The sequence below is a fragment of the Thermobia domestica genome, chromosome 2, assembly GCF_964235325.1.
Source record: "Thermobia domestica chromosome 2, izTheDome1.hap1.1, whole genome shotgun sequence".
In the NCBI taxonomy this organism is placed as follows: domain Eukaryota; kingdom Metazoa; phylum Arthropoda; class Insecta; order Zygentoma; family Lepismatidae; genus Thermobia; species Thermobia domestica.
The window spans coordinates 387,323,347-387,347,227 of NC_137455.1; the positions used below are offsets into that span (position 1 = coordinate 387,323,347).

The 23,881-nt window shown below is 37.1% G+C and overlaps 1 protein-coding gene across 1 annotated transcript in view; it reads left to right on the plus strand.

Annotated features, from left to right (window-relative positions):
- Window positions 1–23,881, plus strand: part of Nemp (Nuclear envelope integral membrane protein) — a 65,130-nt gene that overhangs the window by 24,498 nt on the left and 16,751 nt on the right. The window contains exons 2-5 of the mRNA XM_081749507.1: window positions 9,595–9,719; window positions 11,364–11,577; window positions 16,047–16,213; window positions 20,518–20,733. Coding sequence (XP_081605633.1) covers window positions 9,595–9,719; window positions 11,364–11,577; window positions 16,047–16,213; window positions 20,518–20,733 — 722 coding nt within the window. The remainder of the gene's footprint in view (window positions 1–9,594; window positions 9,720–11,363; window positions 11,578–16,046; window positions 16,214–20,517; window positions 20,734–23,881) is intronic.

Below are 23,881 nucleotides of genomic sequence, written 5' to 3' on the forward strand. Positions count from 1 at the left end.
AACGTTATATATATATATATATATATATATATATATATATATATATATATATATATATATATATATATATATATATATATATATATATATATATATAGCAATGTTCAAAATATTTATGAAGTTGAAAAACAATGCACAAATGAAGATGAAGGGAGCACAGTTGTCGTCAACATTGGAAGGCGGGCAGATTTGATACTTATTCTGGGAATGGGGAGAGGGGGAGATGAGACTCATATTACAGTAGATGAATCTAATAACTCTGTTTTATTATATATCAGGCGATCTAGATGAAGTAGTGGTACATATCAGTGCCGTGAACACATTCTGAAATCTGAATATATGCATATTTATAATTGATATGTTTCTACTGAGGCATCCACAATGATCCACATTAACATTTTATTACACTTGTTTTATAATAATATAAATAATGACTTCCCCGAAACTATGAAGAAAGAAAATCAATTATGTATGACACAACAATATGATGGTGATCTCAATAGCATTATAGCAATCGTTACAGGAATTAAACAAATAGTTGGAAATAAAGTAACTAATTAATGACAAATTTAATTTAATGAAGTTTCAAATATTTACATCATTAAGGTGAAATGGAAAGCCAAGAGAAATCAATTTCATTTCACTTTCTTTTGCGGCAGTCTGACACAAATCTCACTTATCCCCAAAAAAACACTTTTCAAATTAGATTATTGGGGGGACAGCACCCCAATTCTAAGATTGATGGGAACATAACCCTCTTCATCCCCCCGGGATTTGCGCCAGTGTATAAATGTAATTTTGTTTTAGTTTTTATTTATAAATATTAGAATTATATAATACAGTAGTTAAATTTCAACGAACCATTATGGTGCAGGTATTCAACATTCTTAAGAGCTACTCTTGTTTATTTCGATTTAAAGAAGCTATAATTAGATAATACATATTTCGCTCGACTTTTCTACGAAGCCACAGCTTCATTAGTTGCTAGTATATAAATTTCCTACTTTGCAAGGTCAAGCAGTTTCCTTACTTTATAATCTTTAAAAAAAAAAAAAAAAAAAAAAAAAAAAAAAAAAAAAAAAAAAAAAAAAAAAACCTTCGGTCATGGAAGTTGCTACTAAAACAGCAAAAATAAACACCTGCCTCAAACAAATACCATCTCCTCATAATAATCATGAAAAATATATATATATATATATATATATATATATATATATATATATAGTCATCGAAGATGTTTGAAGTCCTTTGAACAATAAAATGACAGCTCAGACCTCAAGAATGTGCTTTTTCTTTTTGTAAGTTGTTTCAATCTTCCTTTTCAATTCTGCACATGGAATGTGTTTCCTATCTTTTTGGCTCTGTACCAAATGAGTCCAAGTGAGTGCGAAGTGAGCTGGGCTCGCGCTCACTTATTTCTTTGGGGCTCGGGCTCACTCGGGCTCGCGCTCAATTATTGAGCCCGAGCCCGGTTGAGCGCGAGTGCCGAGCTCATGAGCGCCGGGCTCGCGAGTTTGGACACCTATGGTTTGAACTGCCACTAAAAAGGGCCTAAAAATTAACCTATTGGAGCGCCACAATTCGAGCGTACTTTAATTTCTTCTTGCAAGGGCTCGATATGTTAGTCAGTCGCTCTGGAACTAATTGAGATAACATTTCGCAAGAAAAGAAGTTCTTTACAAGTTATTCTTTAATTGCACAAAAATCAACAGTTCCTAAAATGTATTTTCTTCTTTCTAATAATAAGGAATATTTTGATTTTATTTTTTTTTTCAGTTTAACATCCTGTTCAGCAGCGAAGTTATGTGAGACGTGGACTTAATGATCAACGTGAAGTCCGAACCACGTGAGCTCCCCCCAACAATCAAGCCCGGGTCTCCCGCTTCAAAGGCGTGTACACTAACCGCTTAGCCACACATGAGCTCAGTAATGAATATTAATTTTGCAGTGTAATATAGGAGTTTAGAGGTGTACATATACAGTTTTGTATATGAAATTAAATTTAGTAAATTTAGCATAATTCTAGGTTTTACGATTATTTTGTATAACTGAAATGTGAAGTGACTTTTAAGTATTGCTGAGATTTGATATATTCCAAGAAAGTGAAAACTGTACTTAATGGCAGCGGACATGTTTTGGGAAGCTGCCAAAGTATTTCTTTAAATGTCGTAGCATATGCTTGTAGTATTCACTGTCATCCTAAGAGTAATAACACATATAATAGCATGCGTGGAATTAAAAATATAAGTTGTTCATTAATTCCCAGTTTCAATATAACTTTTGCAAAATAAGCCTCATTATTCATTACTATGATTATCCTTTCTGTTTATGTTTTGCAAATTTGTTATTAAATAGGCTCCTAATCTTATCACACAATTATCCAGACAGATATTCATGAGCAAGGAATCAATTCTCTCCTTAGACGTTTGTTTTTTAAGAATCCAAAGGGCAAGTATCTATCTACTTGAGTTGCTCTTGTCAATTTACGTAGTAAAATATAAAACAAGATATACGGTATTTTAACTGAAAAAAGACAGTATCCTAATAGTTATACAACCTTTCGTCAAACATACTGTTACAAGCAACCAGGAAAACTACCATTGATATAAAATATTCAGATCATGTCTTTCCCCCCCCCCCCCTGCTTTTAACGTCCAACCGCCGCCACTGGGTGGAGTTCACTGCCGATACTTCGTGCGTTCAATTAGAGGGCATTTCCCGAGCACTTGTTGCAAGACGGCTCTTTCCAAAAAATTAATTTAAAAAAAAATTAACACAGACATAATTCATATTTTATAAAGTAAATGTTTCAACATGTCTTAAATGAAATTCAATATCTTCCAGCGTAAAATAAAGTGTTATTGTTGAATTATTCAGTTGCGACGCTTTGTGCGTTGAATTGCGGGAATTTCCCGAGCACGTCTTTCGCGATTTTTCGAAACTGGAACTTTTTCTTGGTGTACATCGAAACTTCCACTAGTAAGGAAGTTTGAATTCAGCATTTGCAATAGTAAGAGTTCCGTAATGTTCGGAACTCCGAGCATTAAGCTTCTTAAATTTGGCAAGAATTTTTACGCTATTTCTGGCGTTGATTCTGCAGAATACTTATTTGAAGAGTAGCAACAAATGACTGAACTCAACTGTTTTTGTTGGAAAACCAAATTTTACTGAAGAATACTTGTGTTACCATCAAAGGTAATATAACAATAATACTAATAATTTTACTAATGCACTACATATTTACTGGTAGTACCGGCACCTATGGCCTTAAACCCGATGAGGGATAACGTCCCTCGGCGTCGCCGAGTCAGCGAGCACAGTTCTCACAGAAAGTATTTTCTAAAATATAAAATTGCACATCTTACTTCAAACAGGCTATAAGCATAATCTATACATTAATTTGTTCTATAATTACCTCAAGCTAAGTTTTTTAAAATTATTTTTTTAATTCATTCAGTGCATTCAAAAGTTTATAAAAGTCGTATGTTCTTGTATACCTTAACGTGAAAGCATCTAATTTGCCCAGGAAAGGCCAAAATCTGATAAAAATCACTTTCAATGTAATTACCTTAGTTGTACCAACAATGTATTAACAAAAAGCTTAAAAACCCAGGTGGGTTTTAAGATTTTTTTCAGGTGGGTCCAACCCGCCCACTTGGGCAAACCCTGGTCCTATCTTGCCAAGATTGTTTTTGATGGACTGTATAACACAAACGCTGGTTCGTTCTGTAATAGTTTGGTTTAATAATACAATGACTGTTTCTTACAATTCCCAAGTTAAAATAAAATGCACATTGAACACTACGATGATGCAGCTATAAGCTACGCGCACTCACACTACTGCTGTACACAGTTTCAACAAACATCTACATTTTGCTTCTTCTCCTTCTACAGCTAACAAGTTACATTAAACAATCATCTTTAAACAAAACTAAACAATTTAAACAAACAAGTAAGGACTAAACATAGTCCCCACCCTTGAACGATCTAGTTCAAGATACACGTAAAAGATGAATTAGTAATATATTGGAAATGAAAAATAGAAAGTAAAACAAAACTGTAAATGAAATTTTTTTTTTTTCAATTAAATGACAATGGAAATACTTTTACAATTGTTTTGTAAACTTTATTTGAGGTTTTTACAGTTATTGGATGAACAACGTTATCAACTTTTAGGATGAATATTTACAATACGTTTTAACTTTCATTTTAAAGGAGGTAAGTTATTTTTTATAAGTAAAATTAAATTACTTTTCTTCACGTTGTATTTTTTTTTTTTCTCACAACTTTGGACGCTGTTGTAACATAGAGATATATATTTTACACTCCACCTCTTCCAGAAGTTCTGCTGAAGTCGTTTCATTAATTACCATCTTGACAGTCGATTAAATTTCTTTTCTGTGTAATCTGGTTCAGGTATTGCCAACATTGGAACCCCAGTGAGAAAATGTCCTGGAGTTTGGCTACACAAATCATTGGAATCTGAGGACCATAAGTGATGTGGAAGGTAAAGCAGAAGGTAATAAACCTCGAGAACTACAGTCTGCTGGATTATTCTTTGAATTCACTTTTGAGCCACTTCACGGAGAGCAAAAGTATTTGAATCTTTGCTACACGATTCGCGATAAACACTTTCCATCTGCTTGAATTTGAATTTAGCCACGATAACACAATAGTAGTCAGAATAGACAATTACATCATGCACTTTTAAACGAAATGAATTTAATATGAGATTTATTATTTTAGCTAATAGCAATGCACCACAGAGCTTTAATTGTGGCAAATATACTTGTTTGATTGGAGCAATCTTTGTTTTTTATATCACAATGTTCGCACTCACTTGGCTGTTTTGAGAAGCCTTTTTGGAAGAATTACAAAATTCTATTAACTTCCTTCTCGTGGCTTGAGTGACACTGATACACCTGTTGATTTTGATTTTGATGTTGATGTAAGAAAGCTCTCAGTAGTAATTTCTCCATTTCCTCAAAATCCATTGAGGAACTGGACTATCCCATTCTAAATTGTTTTTAAATTTCTTGCAATAATATTTTCGCAATAATAGTAGTTGGAAAAATCAAACCTAATGGATCGAACACTTTTGCACTTTCTGATGAAATATTACGGTTAGTTACAACTAACTTAATTGACACAAGATTGACATTATACGAAAATACATCATTTGATGGATACCACTGAATTTCTAGTTTTTATTGAATTACTACTATTAAAATTTAAACTACTTGTCACTTGTTTTAAATGAGAGGGTACGGAGTCCAAAACGTTGGGACTGTTGCATGCCCATTTTCTCAGTTTAAAACCTCCTTTCTGCAATAATGCACCGAGTTCTTCTCGTAACTTAATTGTTTTACTGAGTTGGCACTACTGATTGTTATTAACAAAAAAGTCTTGCATTACTACAGCCGCTGCAATAGGAAATGATATATATATTTCGCAAGTTGTTGCAAATTTTTCACTTTTAAATATGGTGCTGAAGCTGTACCGTAAGTTACCGTCACAAGTCTGTAATCCGTAACTGGAAGATTGGGTGTTTCAGGCCACACAATTCTCTGGAAGTCTCTGTGCTCTGTTTGGATTTTCACCTGTCTATACATTTTTTCGATATCAGCAGTTAATGCCACATTATATTGTCTAAAACACACAAGTAATGGAATTAAGTCACACTGCAACCGAGGTCCGACAAGTAACTTATCATTCAATAACACATTAGGTGAAGTTTTACAACTACCATCAAAAACTACTCTCAGTTTTGTTGTAGAACTGGAATCTTTCAACACTGCGTGATGAGGTAAATAACACACTTCACTGTTTGGTTTCAGTATTTTACTTTCTGGAATAATCTTCATATGCCCAAGTACCTTATACTCATGTATAAAATCTACATACAATTGACGCATTTAGGTCACTTTTTCAGCCGACTTGCTACTTGCTTAAGGCGTTTAATTGCCGCTTCACATGACTCGCCAAGTCTTGTATTGTTGTCACGAAACGGTAACTGCACATGAAACCTACCTGTCTCATCTCTTTGAGTCTTCTCGAAATACATTTTGCACCTTTTTTCTTTTGACGACATTATATTTTGTGTAGTAATATTTTCCAATTACCAAAACTGTTGCAAAATTCTTTCACTGTGGCAATGGATGTGATATGTTGACGCTGTGAATTCTTTACGTCGCACTTGATCGTGACCAATAGAACCAAACAACATCCATCCTACTTTGGTATTTACTGCTACGGGAGAACCAATAACACCACTACACATACCCACCAATAGCAATTGAGGTTAAATATCTGCACCCAATAATAGATTAAATCTGTTAGGAATATTAAAAATCGGATCTGCTAATGTTAACGTGTTGACATTCGACCACTGCTTGCTTTTATGAATATACCGTTTTGGTAGCATGCCTGTTACCTTTGGCTATACTAACGCTTTTACAGAAAATTCTGATTTAACACTATAACTTGATGTAAACACAATATTGACAACGCCTTTTGCCCGAGCAACATTACTGGAACTCAGTCCCGAAATATGTACATACACAGGCTGTTTTTATAAACCGAGCCGTTGTGGTTTTTTGATACAAAGCATTTTTCAGTGGCTGAATCGAATAAGGCTCTCACAGGTTGTAAATTACCATATGAATCCTTTACCATCACTACTGCAGTTTGTAATAACACTACATGTTGCACATTAGTTTCACTTGAAAAATGAGTCCCCAATGAAACACCTGAATTCTGTTTATTTGGAAAATGAAGTAATGTATGATGACGTTTGCCACACTCACGACACGATGCTGATTTGCAACTGGACAGTTTGATTAGATTGTAAACAATTAAAGCATAGTGCTTTGCTTTTTTACTAAGGAATGACGTTCGTCAACTGACAGCGAAAGAAAGTCATCACATTTATGCAAAGGATGATTTTTGCTTTTGCACTGGCAACACGAAAATTGATCTGAAGCATGATGCGCTATGCACGACACCTATGATCTATGAACTTTACCAATTGGTCGAATGTTGGTAGTTCACTGTCTGGTTTCACTGTCTAGCTTCTCTGTTATATAAAATACAAGGAAAGGATCCCATTAGTTTACTTTTATGTCCAACACTGATAATGTTCGAACACACACAACACTTGTATCCAAGAGCTGACGTAACGCGCCAGCTGATTCTTGCTGCACTTGACCTTGACTTACAAAGCGCCGCAAGATAGACGTGACTAATTCTCGTTTATTTTGATACCTTAAATTTAACAGGTCCCAAGCTTCTTTATAGTTATCGTTATTTATTTGTATAGATTGAATAAGTGTTGCTGCTTCACCTTGCAGATTAGTTTTTAAGTACTGGAGGTTTTGTGCACCCGTCAAATTTTCATTATTATGCACTGCTGCGATAAACAAATCACGAAACGAAAGCCAATCATTTAAGTTCCCGCTAAAGCATGGCAACTGCAATTTTGGAATTCGAATTTCTGTTGTTTTTTTTTATTATTCACATCACTAGAAGAAGCGTGATATTTTACCCTGCACTGCCATTAATTTCACGTTAAGCTTTGTAAATCTATCTTCAATAGTAGCAAGTTCTTCGGCACATAAGTTACTGGCTAGCAACAAAAGCTCATTTGTTTCACTCACTTTGTTTTCGTAGACCTGAACTACACTAATATCTTCCTGTTCTGTGACATTGTGTATGCAGTTTTCAGCACGAGTGACCTTACCTTTTAAAACACGCTTCGGGAATCGTAAGCTTCCATTGTCGCCCACGAGTCTTAGCACGTAGGTCACATAAAACACATAATCATGTATTAACAACCGGCCCGGAGGACCAATTCTTTATGACGGACTGTATGACACAAATGCTGGTTCGTTCTGTAATAGTTTGGTTTAATAATACAATGACTGTTTCTTACAATTCCCGAGTTAAATAAAATGTACATTGAACACTACGATGATGCAGCTATAAGCTAAGCGCACTCTCTCACACTGTTGCTATACATTGTATCAACAAGCATCTACATCTTGCTTCTTCTTCTACAGCTAACAAGTTACATTATACAAACATCTTTAAACAAAACTAAACAATTTAAATGAACAAGTTAGGACTAAACAGTTTTCAAAACCAATTTTTCGTGCAGAATTGAAAACACTGTACCTTGTGATATGCCTCAACTTTTTCACGCACTTTGATTCGTCAATCACTCAAAACCATATCGTGGATTTTGTCAATCATTTCAAAGGAAGTCGCTTCCACTGGACGTCCTGAACAATATTCATCCTTTGAGGGTGTACAGCCACGTTTAAATTCATTTTAGCCAATTGTAAACAGTCGCAGATGTGCCATGAACTTCATACAACTCGGCTTTGATCTCTTCGGTGTTAAATCTTTGAAGTGCACCAAACTCATTTCGTTCCATTTTTCTAAATAAACGAGTTTTTCTTAAATCGACTGTGACAGTGAAACCACATGAAATTTGGTGAAATCGAAATAGCTGAAATTTTAACAACAGTGTAGTGAGGAATGACGCTTGGTAAAAGCAAACCTTTTTCGATACCACGAGTGTGCTGTTTGGGATTTTTTTAAAACTTGACTGAACGACCCTCGTAATACGTTTTCTAAATATCGCAAAAATAAATAAATAAAAAATCAATTAGAAACGTTAATCATTTTAGAATTTTTCTGAAATGATCACCCATTTCCAAGTTTCCGTCGCTATAGCTTAACCGTTCGTGTTAAAAGAAAGTCACTGAGCCGTTTGTGTAACTTAATTCAAGATCTTTTAAATGGTATATTGAAACATTACAATATTGTGATTGGTAATGATGTGATCATTTAAAGAAACCTATGTGTCGAGCCATTTTGATGGCACCAGAAGTGTCCATGACCTCTGATCAAGTGTTTTCCGGTGCTTTTTTATTCTTCATATATACATAACTACCGTGCAGAATGGCACACTGGTGTCGTGGAGTAAAATATTTTGGAACTATAGCCAACAACGAAACTGAAAAATTCGAATCAGTACGTTATCCTCCCCCTTCTCACTCTCCTCAGAAAGTATATTATCTAGTACAGTGGTTGACTAACAATGTTGCTAACAGCTAGAAAATAGCTGAAGAAGGTAAGATGATTTCTCTAATATGTGTTAGCATATTAAAACAATACCTTCAGATTAGTTAATATATTTTTCAATAATATATGCAAACGACCATAACGGTAGAATGGTCTGTTGCACCATTTCTCACAGAAGTTGGGCGAAGCCTCTATGCGTAGTCTGCGGTGTACGTCCTGACATTTTCCGATGCTTTATTTAAGGGATCCGTCGATGTTGTTTTTGGAGTAGCTTTTACAGCCAGATGCCCTCCCTGATTTCAACACTCACTTTCTCTGGGCTTGATTGCTTCCCCTTCTTCTCGGCAGAGGTCAAGAAATGTATCCTAGAATTAACTAATTAGGATAGGTGGATGAGAAGATTACTATTTTCAGATTTTTAGTATAGTATCACTTTTTATCCTAAAACGAATGTGTATTTTCACTTGTTTCTTATTTACACGCATGCATGCATATGTATATTTTTAGGTGAGGGTTATTACGTGAGGAAAGGCGATGAGGTGCAGATCAAGGACAACGAGAGCATGGCGCTTAACGTGTTTTGTTACGCAGCTGAAAAGAAGACTTTCTCCTCTCTTCTTAGTTCTGTGGTGGTGAGTATAAAGACAACTTTGTGTCTTTGAAGTTGAGATTGTGTGTTTGGATTCCACTATGTTAACGAAGAAAGTGTTTAGTTGGTCTGGTTGGAAACTGACCAATGTAATGGTCAACGTATTAGTAGTAAGTCGGCGACCTAAGTTCATTATTCGACCTAGTCGTAAATTTCCTATCTCAAAGTCTAGGTACCGGTACTTTTACCGATAGTAAAGTGTACTAATTGGGAAAAGGTCAGCTTTTACCTTTATTTCTTGCAAACACACGGGTCCTGGGCTCAGTTCCCAGTTACGGGAGTTTACGTTGACCATACGATCAGAGTAGTGGTTTGATTGTCTTTAAGCAGTAGTAGCCTCATTGCTGAAAAGGATGAGTCAATCAAAATCAGAATTCTGTTGTTCACACATTAAGACCATCTAACAGTTATTATTTTAAATTGATAACTCACATAAAGCAACTACTTTATTTTATATTGATATGGTAATATTTAAGTATGGTAATAGTTTTTTTCTTTCTTTCTTAAAAGACATGTAATTTATAATCTGTTAACATAATGGGACCAAGTTCCATGTCTTTGTAAGGGGATCGGTAAGCAGTGACCATAAAGAACACTTAAGTCGACTTCTGATAGTTTTGCTCGATATCTGTAAGTGGGGTCTAGCGTAGAGCGTTCTGTATTTGTGATGGGCACAAATTATCCGAGCAGTGGTTCAGATCTCACTTGAAGCAAAAACCTGTTCTATAGTTTTTGTTCTGAAAAGCGGCGTGAATCCCCAATTAATTAATATGCTTAATATGTATAATGTAAGTTTTTTGTTCAGCAGTGCGTTCTCACGTTGACCTGCCTCAGAATACGAGGGCGATTCAAAAATTATCTACACTTCTGTCAACGTTTCTTACATTGCGCACTTTGTCTTCTATCCTCGCATATTTTGTTATACTGTTGTGACAATGCTGTTAAGCGTGATCCTAATTCCTCCATTTTTCTTCCTTCTGTTGCAAATATATCATGGCTGCTCCATTAGAAGTTTGCACCAAAGAGGAACAAGAGCAGTGATCCGATTCCTCTGGTTGGAGGGTGTCAACGGGTCAGACTATAATCGCAAGATAGGAGAAGTGAACTATCACGTAAAACTGTGTTTTTGTGGCTCGAGAAGTTTAAAAGTGGTCGAACAAGTGTAACGCATGAAGAGGGAGCATGGCGGCCATCAACCTCCACTACAGATGACAACATTCAGCAAGCTCAAGAGATGGTTCTGATGAATAGGCGAATCACTACCGATGAAGTAGCAGCTACTTTGAACATCAGTCATGGTTCTGCCCATCAAATAATCCACGCGTGGTCGCAGATTTGCCTCAGATTTAGACGTGCAAAATGCTGTGCAAAAGTGGCTTCACGACCAACAGAAAACCTTTTATTTGGAAGAAATACGTAAGTTCGTTGACCGTTGGGCCAAGTGCATTGGTCAGGAGGGAGATTACGTAGAAAAATGATGTGCATAGTATAATCCTAGCTTCATGTAAATAAACTGTAGAATGAAGTGTAGATAATTTATATTTATTTATTTATTTATTTATTTGAATATTAAGCAGCGTTGATTAGATAATGAAGTCAAGCAGACTCTTTACTTTGTTTCTTGTAGTTTCGACTTGATATTTCGTCCGAAAACTACGAACAGTTTGATGGATCGTCAGTGCAGGAGGTGATAGCTCGATGGGAAGAGCATCGTTCATCGTGGAGCTTTGGACTGATGTCATGGAAGACTAAAGAGATCAAGCATAACCCTTTCAACAACACCTGTTTTGGCTTTGTTACTTTCAAACCGGAAGCTTACACTGCGAAGCGAATTTTTTTAAGTGAGTATAGAACGTGTCTTTGACTTCTTTAGTCATTATAAATTCTTCTTGAATTTGCTCGATTTGTTATGCTAGCTTCGTTGTATTTGAACAAGTAGCTCTATTGGTTCACTGAAAAAAGAAAGGGTGCAAATATACTTCTATGTACATTACCTTACAATTGTTACGGACAAACTTTTTTTTTAGGGGGGGGGGGATAAGATCGAGGTACGTGCACAGATATTAGTCAAGCTTTGTGGCACCTCGTAGCCAAGCCACTAACGCTCTCGTCTTCGATGCGAGCGGTTCCGGGTTTGATTTCCGGTGTAGGCACTCAGTCAAAATATTGTAAAAAGCTTTTTCAGTCCAGCCATCCTGAATGAGTTTTTCCTCATTCACACCAGGCAAATGCCGGGGTGGTTCCTAATATATAGGGTTCCAGGCCGCTTCCTTCCTTCCTTTTCCCCGAATAGTGTGCTCGCCGAGGGACATCATCCCTCATACGTGGTGGGCAAATGGCCATAGAGCCAAAAGACCAGAAATCTAAATCCTAAATTAGTCAAGCTTTATTGTCAAAAGATAGCAGGGATTCCCCATCATACTAAGAAACAGGATCTGGTAACGTACGCATATACTGGAAAATTCTCAATGGGTCGTAGTGGGGATACTTCTTCTCGTAGAACAGGGTGTCTATCAGTCACGAAAGCCCCGTAAAAGTCACGAAATTAGAAAACGGTCATGAAAGTCAAGAAAGTCACGAAATTTAGCTTTTGGGTCACGATTTTTTTATCTATACAAATATAAGTATAGACTAGAACATTTTGTTCTATAAAACGTGAAAATTCACCACCAGAAATGTCTGTTAGCTTTAGACGCTACCAAATCGCAAGCAAAGCACGCTTCTATCGCATGCATGAAAATTCGGCCTGATTCGCACCCATATTTGTTCTTGAGAATGTTAGAAACTTTATGGTTTGGTGAAGGAAAGGTCACGAAATTTCATTTTGGAATTTTAGTAGACACCTTGTAGAAGAGTGTAGAACTGTTGGAGTTTCTGTAGAACTGTTAACAGAATTAGTAGATGCATCTGATGATTCTTGACTAGCTTTTAGGGGTGAATTTGGTTCGTTAATCCTGTCTAGACTGAAGTCAAGATAAGTTCAGTAGCAAGTAAAAATGTTATTTCCCTATCGAAATTGTCATTACCACGAAGAGGAGATGAATTGATCCATTGAATAGTCTTTTTTAATGCATAGGGAATCAAATTCTTTATACACTTAAGAAACTGGATTCACATTGATATAACAATTCCAAATCTATTGACATTACCTTAGTGACTAGTTGCTTCATTCTCTATTTTTGTTTCTGGAATTGTATATCGTGCCTCCGCTGTGTATTAGAAAACTATGAGGATAATTGTATAGTCATGGGACCTCGTCAGGGAAGGGGGAAACGAGCCTTCAAACTTCAGAGGGTGATCAGCAACCAAGCACATGGAACACACATTTAATATGATTAAGCTTTCCATGCACTAAGACTTCAGATTTATGACTGGCTAATAAATAATTTAAAATGCTTACACTGTAATCCTTGTCGGGGCTCATAGTAGGGATGAGTTAGAAAATTTTAGGTATACTTTTTGAAACATCTTAAAAACCTTGGGGGAGGTATGGAAAATTGACCTATTAACCTTCTTCTTCTGCTACATGGTAGTGGAACAGATATTTTCTCCGAAATCCGGTGTTGCCAAGAAATTCTAGCTAGCTGACAATTCTCGACCAGAGGAGTGCGTATTCCTCTCTGCCACTTGAGAAAGGTTTTGGCGAAAAAGGAAAAAAAAAAAAAAAAAGTAGCGTAGAAACTCCAAATGATTTGTGTTTTGTTATTTGACACTTTGAGTGGAAACATCTTCCTTCTTCCTGTGGAGAGGAACAAAATTCGAACTGGACGGCAGCTCTCGGCGAAAATAGGGAGTGAGCAAAAGCTGATCTTCTCAGTCATATGAATATGGAATGGAATGTCTCAAATGTTTTGACGAAGAAAAAAGTAGTCTGGAAACTCCGAGTGCTTGATGTTGCTTTGTTATTTGACACTTTCAACCTGCTTTCAACAGAATATTTCTTTTTAGATTGAGAAGGAATTATATATACAGGCAAGTTGGTCAGTGTTTATTTCCCCCTTCTCTATATAGAAATAAAGAACACACATGTGTAAGCCATTAATCACAGTGTAATGGGGACCAAAGCTATAGCAATGTCGTTGAACATAAGTTACAATGTCACCAGTAAGAGGATATGATTGTTCGGACAGTTCCGATTACCACCCACTAAGGTTTGTAAGATTCTGCCAGTTCTTTAGTACAATCATCAGAACATGCCTACCTACAAAGAAAGCCAATTTGTTACGGCGCAAACTCATTGATAAAATAGTCTAGAAGATACGTATGAATTCATAAAACCTTTGGTTAAGACAAAAGGTCATGAAGTACTTTGCTGAGAATTTAGTTTTTGTCCCTTTCTATAGTTTTGACAAAGTTACCAGCGAGCACTATTAATATTACTATCTAGGAAAGTAACAGGAATGAATATTTCATAATGTGAAAATAAAATTTTTAGATGTCCAAATTTTAATACGCAAAAACTATTATGATAGCAGGGTTAGACTTTGATACAGTGATTTTATGATATTGAATTTTAAAAAAATTCACTCCAATGTGTTGGGAAGCAGGGAAGATTTTACTTCTATAACGATTCTAATTGCTTTATGTAGAGGCACAGACTGATGAGAACTTTATGATACACACACTACATCATCCACTTGTGCAGTTTAATGTAACGGATGCAGGGGAATTTTCTTCATAAAAATTATTTTTTTAAAGTGCATCATAGAAAGATTACTTTCCAGATCGCAATGATTAATGTGATAGATCACCAGTAATGGCAAGGTTTTACGATTCAATTTTTTCGAAATTTCACCCCGAAAGGTGAGAAAAGGGGTGTAAGCGGGAAAGGACCCCGCACAATCCTCATGGAAATTGGATTTCGGTGAAATTGCTTCCAACCGTGATACGTTGTAGATATCGACCCCGAGAAAAGGTCTTAATAGGCACAACCACAAATCACTAACAGTTTGGCCACTACGAAACCAGTCTTCTGAAAACAGCAGAGGTTAACGATATTCTGGATTTCGGTGGAATTGTATGAAACCGTGGAAAGGTTTAAATCTTCTCGCCCTATCCCACGATTCGGAAAATGGATGGGGAGAGTAGCGACCAACATTAATTTAGCATAGGTAACATCCCGATATTCATCTTGCGGGACAAAGGAAAAAAGCCCCGGAAGACCGTCGATAGGAAAACAGGCCTAGGGCGAATCTCCCAAATGCAAACAAATGCTCTAGCAATTGACCTAGAGTTGCTCGGTAACCAAAAATTAAAACTTTTCTCCGGATCACGACATCTATAACATATCACATCTTCATTCATTTTCAGCGAAATCCAAAATATCGTTATACTCGTCTGTTTCCAAAAATGTGGACCGATAGTGGCCAAACGGTCGGTAGTTGGTGGTTATGCCCATTGAGACTTTCTCAGGATCACAGTACTACAACATATCACGGTTTCAAGCAATTCCACCGAAATCCAATTTCCATAAGGATTCTGCGGGTCCTTTCACTACTATTACGTGTTCTTGGAACCGCTGGACGTACAGGTACGTAATTTAGTATGAGAACTTCTCGTTATACACATGCAGGCTACTTACATGTCTTTCTCTTACCCGAATTCTGATGGACAAATACCGTGTACGTGGGTTTTCACGTTTCCTCCCACTTTCTTCATCTCACCATTTCATTCATTCACATCATCACAGTCTCTTGTGGTTTACACGGCATAAACGTGGGACGTAAAACAAAAGTTTCATTTACTTTTCATTGCTTGTCCGAATTCAATGTGATACATGGGAGGGGGAATATTAGCAGTGGAGAATTATTGCTTGTTTCTTTTGAGCAGCTGAACATTGAACACGACATGTAGGGGGAGCGGGAGGTGAAAGAATAGGAATATATCATTCATTTCTGCTAATTCAAGTTTTTCTTTGGTTAGAAATAAACTACTTTTAGTATTAATTAATAGAGAAGCTCGTTTAATGTTTAACCCGGCGGCACTGGCGCCTGTTAATGTGACTTGAGTACTGGCGCCTAGTTTCACGGACCCATTTGTTAAATTTGGTAGAATTACAATTATTATTTAGCAAAACGTTCAAAAGTTTGTGTTATCACAAGGTAATAAATCACGTTCAGAAATGTCCATTAAAAAATAAAATTTTGAATTTGAACACCAGTCAGAACCAACGGCCAGCCACTATAATAGTAACAGGCTACAAAAACAGGTAGCACGGGTCTGTGAGACTTTGTGCCAGTGCCGCCGGGTTAATTTCCACAGCGAAAGAATACACGCAAAGGTTCAACGTAATTTTATGATTTCTTTGCAGGAGTTGACTATTGGAAGCTGTTGCAGCTTCTTGTGGGGATCATGCTGCTGTTTTCTGCTTCACAACTAAGCAGTAATCCATTGTTTTATTACATTTGTGGAGTTGCTCTTGGCATTTCTGCGTCTGTTCTTATCGTGGTTTATCTTTTCTCCAAATTGTTACCGAAGGTAATTTTGATTTCAAAAGTTTTTACATGTCTTAATTTTTTCCTAGCACCTCGTTACTGTCTGTTTTTGCTACTTTTAAAATTTAACAACATAAATTCTACTTAAATTAAACAGATATGAATTATATTTATTTTAAGGTGTATATTTTAAGAATAAAATGCAATGAAAATAATGGATCAAAATAACATCTAAATTTTTTGCTACGTTCTTTGGCTGAAATAATTAGCAAATGTGCATGGTAGTGTTGCGAAGTTAGGGTAAGGTATTAACTTTTAAATTTTTATTCAGTACTGCTTTTCAAAATCTAGATATAATGCAGTATAATAATAATAAATGCAATATAATAGTACATTGTTTTCTGATAAATTAGTATTGTACCTGTAATATCTAGATTATATTCGCATAGCGCATCTAAATTTCATGCACTTAAAACGTTTACACAGATAAAATCGGGCAATTTTCGTTTAGATTTACAATCACTTACCTTTTCGTGTGTCCTCTGATTCCTTTTCTGGTGATTACTTTAGAGGGTTAATTTCAGCAACCAATTCTGCCACTTTCATCTCCAGACATTGAATGGAAGAATGTTTACTTTGAAAGATTTTGACAAGTTATTCAATGTAGTTCTTTTCCCCAAAAAATCTAATACCAAATTCACTGTTTTAACAATTAGAAATTATATGTACACGGTACCTAAAGATTTCAAAACGACCGTTACACACAGATAAATCAATATAAAATGCCATATGTACAAACACTTCTTACGATCTGAAATCATTCATGTTGTGATTATCATTTTTCTTGATGATTCCTGGTCTTATGATTTGATTGAAACTGGGTATACCAGCAATGTATTCTTTCGGCTAGCTTGGCTAATGGAATGGAAGAGAGGAATTCAAAATCCACAAACACGCGGCAGACATCTGTCGGATGTTGAGCATACGAATTCAATGCCATATCACTCTTGACAATACTCTTCAATGCCATATGACTATCACTCTTGTGCCTTACAGCACGATAGCAGGACGTCATTTGGGGATGACAGCTTCCCTTTCCTGAGTTTTAGAAATACATTCATCAGTTGGCTACTAATATACCAATCACAAGCGTAAACACTTATGTCGCTGGAGTGTTGTCCCCTCCATCTTTCCTGACCAAGATACCATATGACGCCGCTGCATGATAGAAAAGAAGAAACGTGACAGCCAGCAAAAGTACTCCTCTTTCTCTTGAAATACTCTGTGTGGCTATGTGTATGTTCATGTGCATGGCTGCTACATATTGAGACAACACTGAAATGCAAAAGGTGTGTCACTTATCAGAGATTTGACACTTATCATCTGTCGTTTATGTATCCTCATGATAGTTGCATTCAACATGACCAATATGGTGACGGAAGAGGCCAACTACTATCTCACCATTACGACTGCCTGGCAATACCATGTCTTATTTCCTATTACTACCTACCACGTGGCCACATGACCAGACCAACATGCACAGGTGTCTTTCCAGAAGTGTTCGTAGATATCCTCGCGGTTCTCCCATTCTCTAGCATATTCCTATTCCCTCAACTCCTTTTATATATATATATATATATATATATATATATATGCCTCCTTTAACCTAAGAGACAAAACTGTGGAATGTTAATTTGTTTAAATCTGGAGGACAAGTTACCAACTCTTCTAGAGATATTTACGTTCTTAACACGACTTTATATATATAACCAGGATTGTTGTTGCTTTTGTCATCACCTCCTATATGTTGTCAACGATCTGTTCGTCACGTGGGAGGGGGAGAAAGGTGTACATGGTAACTCAGTGGTGCATATGGTAGAATGCACCTATATGACAAAGGATTCCGCTTTATATCTACGACCAAGTGAGTTTGTGATTTCTTTTCGGGGGGGGGATACATTTTTTTTTTTTTTTTAAATCCTCATAACATGAATTCTTCTAAAATCATTACGTATTATTAATGTCTGTCTCCTGTAGCACACAGGTCATAACTGTGGATAATGAACTTGCAGATGTAATTATTTTATTTTAATTTCATTTTATCCGTTATATTAAGTTCCTGCTGTAGTTATGAAAGCACACACTACCCGCCAAAAATCCTTCCCGATCTTGATTCTGTTCAAAATATCGATGGTCTGTCAACGACATTTTATTACTTGCTGGAATGTCATTCCATCTGTCATAAATCGGATTCATCTGTTCTAATGCAATATGCGGGACCATCCACTTCCTGTGGGGAAACTTCCTTACACCGCCACTGAACAATTCAGAATTATACATCTTTGGATAGAAGAGATTACAAGTCTAAAACAATAATATGCCGCTTCAGTTCAATGACTAATAGTTTTGGAGGTATTCGTCCCTAAAGTTCATTTTCTTAACAGAAAACAGTGAAGACTTAATGACAAATACCAAAAAAGTACTCTATATGTTATTTGGTCTAGGAATTAATTCGTGCGGGTGGACAAGAGATGGTGCAACGAACGGAGCGTCCCACAGTTCCGTGTATCCACACGTGTTGCAAACCCCTGTCATCGCGTATCGTTCGCAGTATAGGGCAGTGGATTAAAGCGTCAACAACACCAGTTTGTAGTTAAGTGAACATGGCGCAATTTGTGCCTGATAAAGTGTTTTTGCGGAGTGTCCTGCTGCATTACTTTAACATGCAGAAAAGTGCGACTGAAAGTCATCGTATTTTGGGGGAAGTGTATGGTGACCATGCTCTAGCTGAGCGAACGTGTCAGAAGTGGTTTGCACGGTTTAGAAGTGGTGATTTCGGCTTGGCAGACCAAGAGCGAGCTGGACAACCAAAAAAATTTCAAGACGAAGAATTGACAGCATTGCTCGAGCAGGATTCGTGTCAAACGCAGGAACAACTTGCAGCAGCATTAGGCGTTGATCAAACAACAGTCTCCAAACGCTTGAAAGCCATGGGAATGATTCAAAAGATGTCACATTGGGTTCCACATGAATTGAAAGACAGAGACGTTGAAAGACGAAAAACCATTTGCGAATTGCTGCTTCAACGACAGAGCAGAAAGGGGTTTCTGCATCGAATTATTACGGGTGATGAGAAGTGGATCCATTACGAGAACCCTAAACGAAAAAAGGCCTGGGTGAAACCAGGTGAACCAGGTCCATCACAACCAAAACGAGATATTCACTGTGCAAAGGTTATGCTGTGCATATGGTGGGATATGAAAGGTGTGGTGTACTATGAGCTGCTGCAACCGGGTGAAACTATGAATGGAGAACGTTATCGACGACAATTAATGCGTTTGAAGCAAGCTCTGGCCAGAACACCACCAGAATGGGAGAACAGACATGATAAACTTATTGTTCAACATGATAACGCTCGCCCACATGTCGCAAAACCGGTCAAAACCTATTTAAAAAATGTCGGATGGGAAGTTTTACCACACCCGCCGTATTCACCAGACGTTGCTCCTTCGGACTACTACTTGTTCGATTGCATGAACAACGATTTGATTGGACAGCGGTTTACTTCAGAAGATATCGAAACATGGGTCTCTGACTGGATCGCTTCCAAGGATGAGGACTTCTTTCGCCACGGAATCCGTGCATTGCCTGACAGATGGGCGAAAGTGGTGGCTAGCGATGGACAATATTTTTCTTAAGGTATTTATGTATTTTGTGTTTGTACTACAGCTTCAATGTGTGCGTACCAACCGCACGAATTAATTCCTAGACCAAATACTTCTCTAAACTTTTCATAGGACAGGGAAGGGAAGAAGTAGAGAGGAATGAAATGAAAAATAGAATGAGGAAAACAGAAGTAGCTATGAAACGTTCAAGTGAGCGCCTGTTGGAATGTGTAGTATTAGGATCATTGTTATAGAGTGGAAAAGTGCATGACTGGATTGGGACTCGAACCCGGAATCTTCGGTATACTGTGCCGATGCCTTAACTACTACGCTACCCAGTCTGCTTAGGACCAGTTAACATTGGTAGCAACAGATAATAATGGCAGTATTTTCAAGGAATAAAAACAGTGATATTCTTAATTGGGAACCAAAAGTGAATAAGGGTGAGTGGTAACAAGTGATACGTTAATTCAGGTGTTTCTTGGGTGATCGTGTTTCCTTTCTACGCAAACAAATCTTTAAGGTGGATATATAAGGAACCAATAAGAAGTGCTGTCGAAAATGGTTTCAGGAAGAACCAATACTATGCACAAAAATTTCCACAAAATAGAGGCGAATTCACCATTTATTTATGCGATACATGTCCTATAGCTTTAATTAATAAAGTGTGATCTTTCTCCAGAGACCAACAATGTATGCATTCCTGGTTGGAGGATGGACCGTAGGAGTATATTTACTTCAGCAGCTGTATCACCATTTCAGGCATGTGGTACTGTATTACAAAGGAGCATTGCTTTCGTACATTGCTATTACGGGACTAGTCAGCTTCGTTATTTGTTATCGCTTTGGCCCTGTCACTGATAAAAGAAGTAAAAATCTCATCAGATGGACGCTACAGGTATGTAGAGATCAGACTACTTGGGTTAACATAGCTTGTTGTGTATGCTAAATATATTTTGATGTCTCTTGAAATAGCTTCACCTCTGGTGCATGGGGCCCCTGGTTCGATACCAGCTCGCACAAAGTGGGCTTTGTGGTGGACAAACACTGTTCGTGGGTTTTCTCGGGGTTCTCCCGTTTCCTCCCACTTCATTCATTCCACCATTGCATTCATTTCTTATCACCTCTCCTTTAGACTAACCGGCGTAATCGTAGGACGTAGAATTATAATATTTTATTTTATTTTATAATATTTAGGTTACGCTTGCCAATCGTTACTCCCTGCCCTTTCCAAGGGAGAATCTTCAGTAGTACACGTCACTTACAATAATCAACCTCTGATAAAGTTCGCTGAATGATCCCGTAAATAGAAAGTAGATATAATATGAATGAAACTTTCTTACTGTTCTTCGAAGTATTCCCCTCCCGCAGCTATGCAACGCTGAGCACGGCTGTACATGTCCTGGAAACTTTTTGAGAAGCCTTCTTTCGGGATTTTGCTCAGGAACCTCGTCACGTTTCGTTGATGTCTGGAATATCGTCAAATCTCTTTCCTTTCAACGTGAATTTGAGGTGTGGGAACAGAAAGAAGTCGGGAGGATTCAGATCTGGCAAGTATGGTGGATGGTCAATTTACACCACCCCCTTTTAGGCCAGGAATTGTCTGACGATATTAGCTGTGTGAGGGCGAGTATTGTCGTGAACCAGAAACCATGAACCTTGGTCTGAGTACTGGGTCGTACTCTTTGTACACATTTCTTGTAACGTCTCAAAATTTGAACGTACGTAGGAGCATTCAATGTTGTTCCCTCAGGTAGAAATTCGTTGTGGATTATGCCATTACTGTGAAAAAAGGTGATTAGCATCGTTTTGATGCGTGATTTTGACTTTTTTCCGACTAGGTGATGCAGGAGAACGCCATTTCATGCTTTGGCGTTTTGCTTCCGGATTGTATCTTACACACCAAAATTTATCCAGTAACAATACAGTTCAAGAAATTTGGATTTTCATCTACCATAGCGGTAAAATCCTGAGAGGCAAGAACACGTGCGTGCTTCTGGTCATCAGTCAAGTAATGTGGCACGAGTCGACAACACGTTTTCCTTTTCCCTAAGTCGTTGGTGAGTCTCGCAGTTCACGGCTAATTCCTCAGCAATCATTCACACAGTTAATCGGCGATCGTTCGTGATTAATGTCTTCACCTTTTCAATGTTTTCGTGTGAGCGAGAGCTTGACGGCCTTCCGCTACGGGGGTTATCAAACACTATCCCGCCCTTCTCGAAAACGGCCGAACCACTCGTAAACACACTTCAAGGACACTGCTTGATCTTCGTAAACCTGTACCAGCATATCATGGGTTTCTTTCGTTTGTCTTGCCAAGCTTAAAACAAAACTTCAAATTGATCCTTTGTTCGTTCATTTTACTGTTACCAGTTTGGAACCGGATACAATAACACTTACTTAGTATAACGCGTCTCACACAGACCATAGTTGACTCACAACTGAACAACGGTGGATCCACAATAGCGGCACCTGTCGCTATTCGTGTGCAGTGTTTCGTTGCGCGAGTGTTGCCAGGTCGAGCACAGCGACTTCACTCACCGAACTTTGTCAGAGGTTGTATATGGATGTGCTACATGATGTATTTTTTTAAAGCAATAGATATATTACGGTTGTAGCATAAACTACAGAGTGAAAAATATGTTGAAATAAATGTGTAGAGTTAGTGTTCCTTTACACTGAAAGAATAAGATGGGTTGAAGCTTTGAGTAACCGTTGAAGGCGCCAAGGAATATATTCATGGTAGCGACAAACTGGAAAACTGGCAAGTGTCAGGGAATTTGAGAAGACCAAGAATTTTGTTTTAAAGTGAAGGAATTTCGATTTGTTAAGAATAAGATTTTCTGTAGTTGTGTCATTTTTGATGCACGCATAATTCTAACCTTTCTATTGATTTATTTTTCGTTACCACTAGTGTCGACTTTATCGAAGTTTTTTGTCTTGTGTTGAGTAAAGGTAACTATCATGCAAATGAAAGAATTTTGGAATACAGGTACTCATATTTCAGCTTCTGTATTTTCATTGCAGTGTATTTTAATTTACAAAGTTTATCTCCGAAGTGCTGATGAGTTTACAAAAACTGCTGATAAAGTTGCACGTCAACGGACTAATTTCATCGAACTCTTATCTTCAAATATGGGATACGTGTATAGACACCAAAGTGTACTTTCTCCTTTGTGTTTGTAGTGCAATATTTATCATAATAAATTTATAGCTACATATTTAATCATTGTTCATCAATAATTATACATTTGTATTGATACATTAATAGCAATTCGTTTTATAAGTTCTGAAAATACATATTGTTTATTCTTATTTAAAAATTATTCTGACATTAAAAATGATGCAGCTATTTGCGAACAATATTTATGGTATGAGTTCAAATGAGGTTCCATCTGTTTAATCATTCTTTGAGCAGAATTTCTGTCTCTTTTTAATCCCAATATGAAATGTTCAGTGTTTTATAAAACAAGATTCTTTCAGACAAGATATGTAAAAATCCGATATATAACTGGAATACAGCTTTTACGAGGTTTGCACAAAATCTCCTCTGGGGATTGAAGGGTGTCTCCTTGCAGTTCGCAGTGAAATGAAAGAAAAAGGGACGGTCAGAATTTGTGATTCAAGTTACGTAATAATAATAGTTTTCAATACATTGTGGAAGTAATGAAGTTTTATGATGTACAATTCGTGTTAATATTGACATCTTCCTACTCATAATGTTGGATCTCCATGTTCATATATTACTGTTTTTTTCACCAAAATATTTAGGTTTTGGGACTAGGGAAGCAAACGGGTTCCTTCTTGTTGACGGTTCATATCACGTGTTACATGGAGTGAAGGAAGTTAATCCAACGGATTAATCCTGTTTCAGAAGTTATATGGATTTGTAATATTTCGTATGTTGATATTGAAACAAAATTCGATGGTAGTGTTGGTAGAGCGTTTACTTCCGGTCCCAAAGTTCTTACGTTCAAATCGTGGGTGCGCGATATTCATTTTTCTGGTAAGTAAATACCGAGTGTATCTGTGAGGGGGAGCAGTCG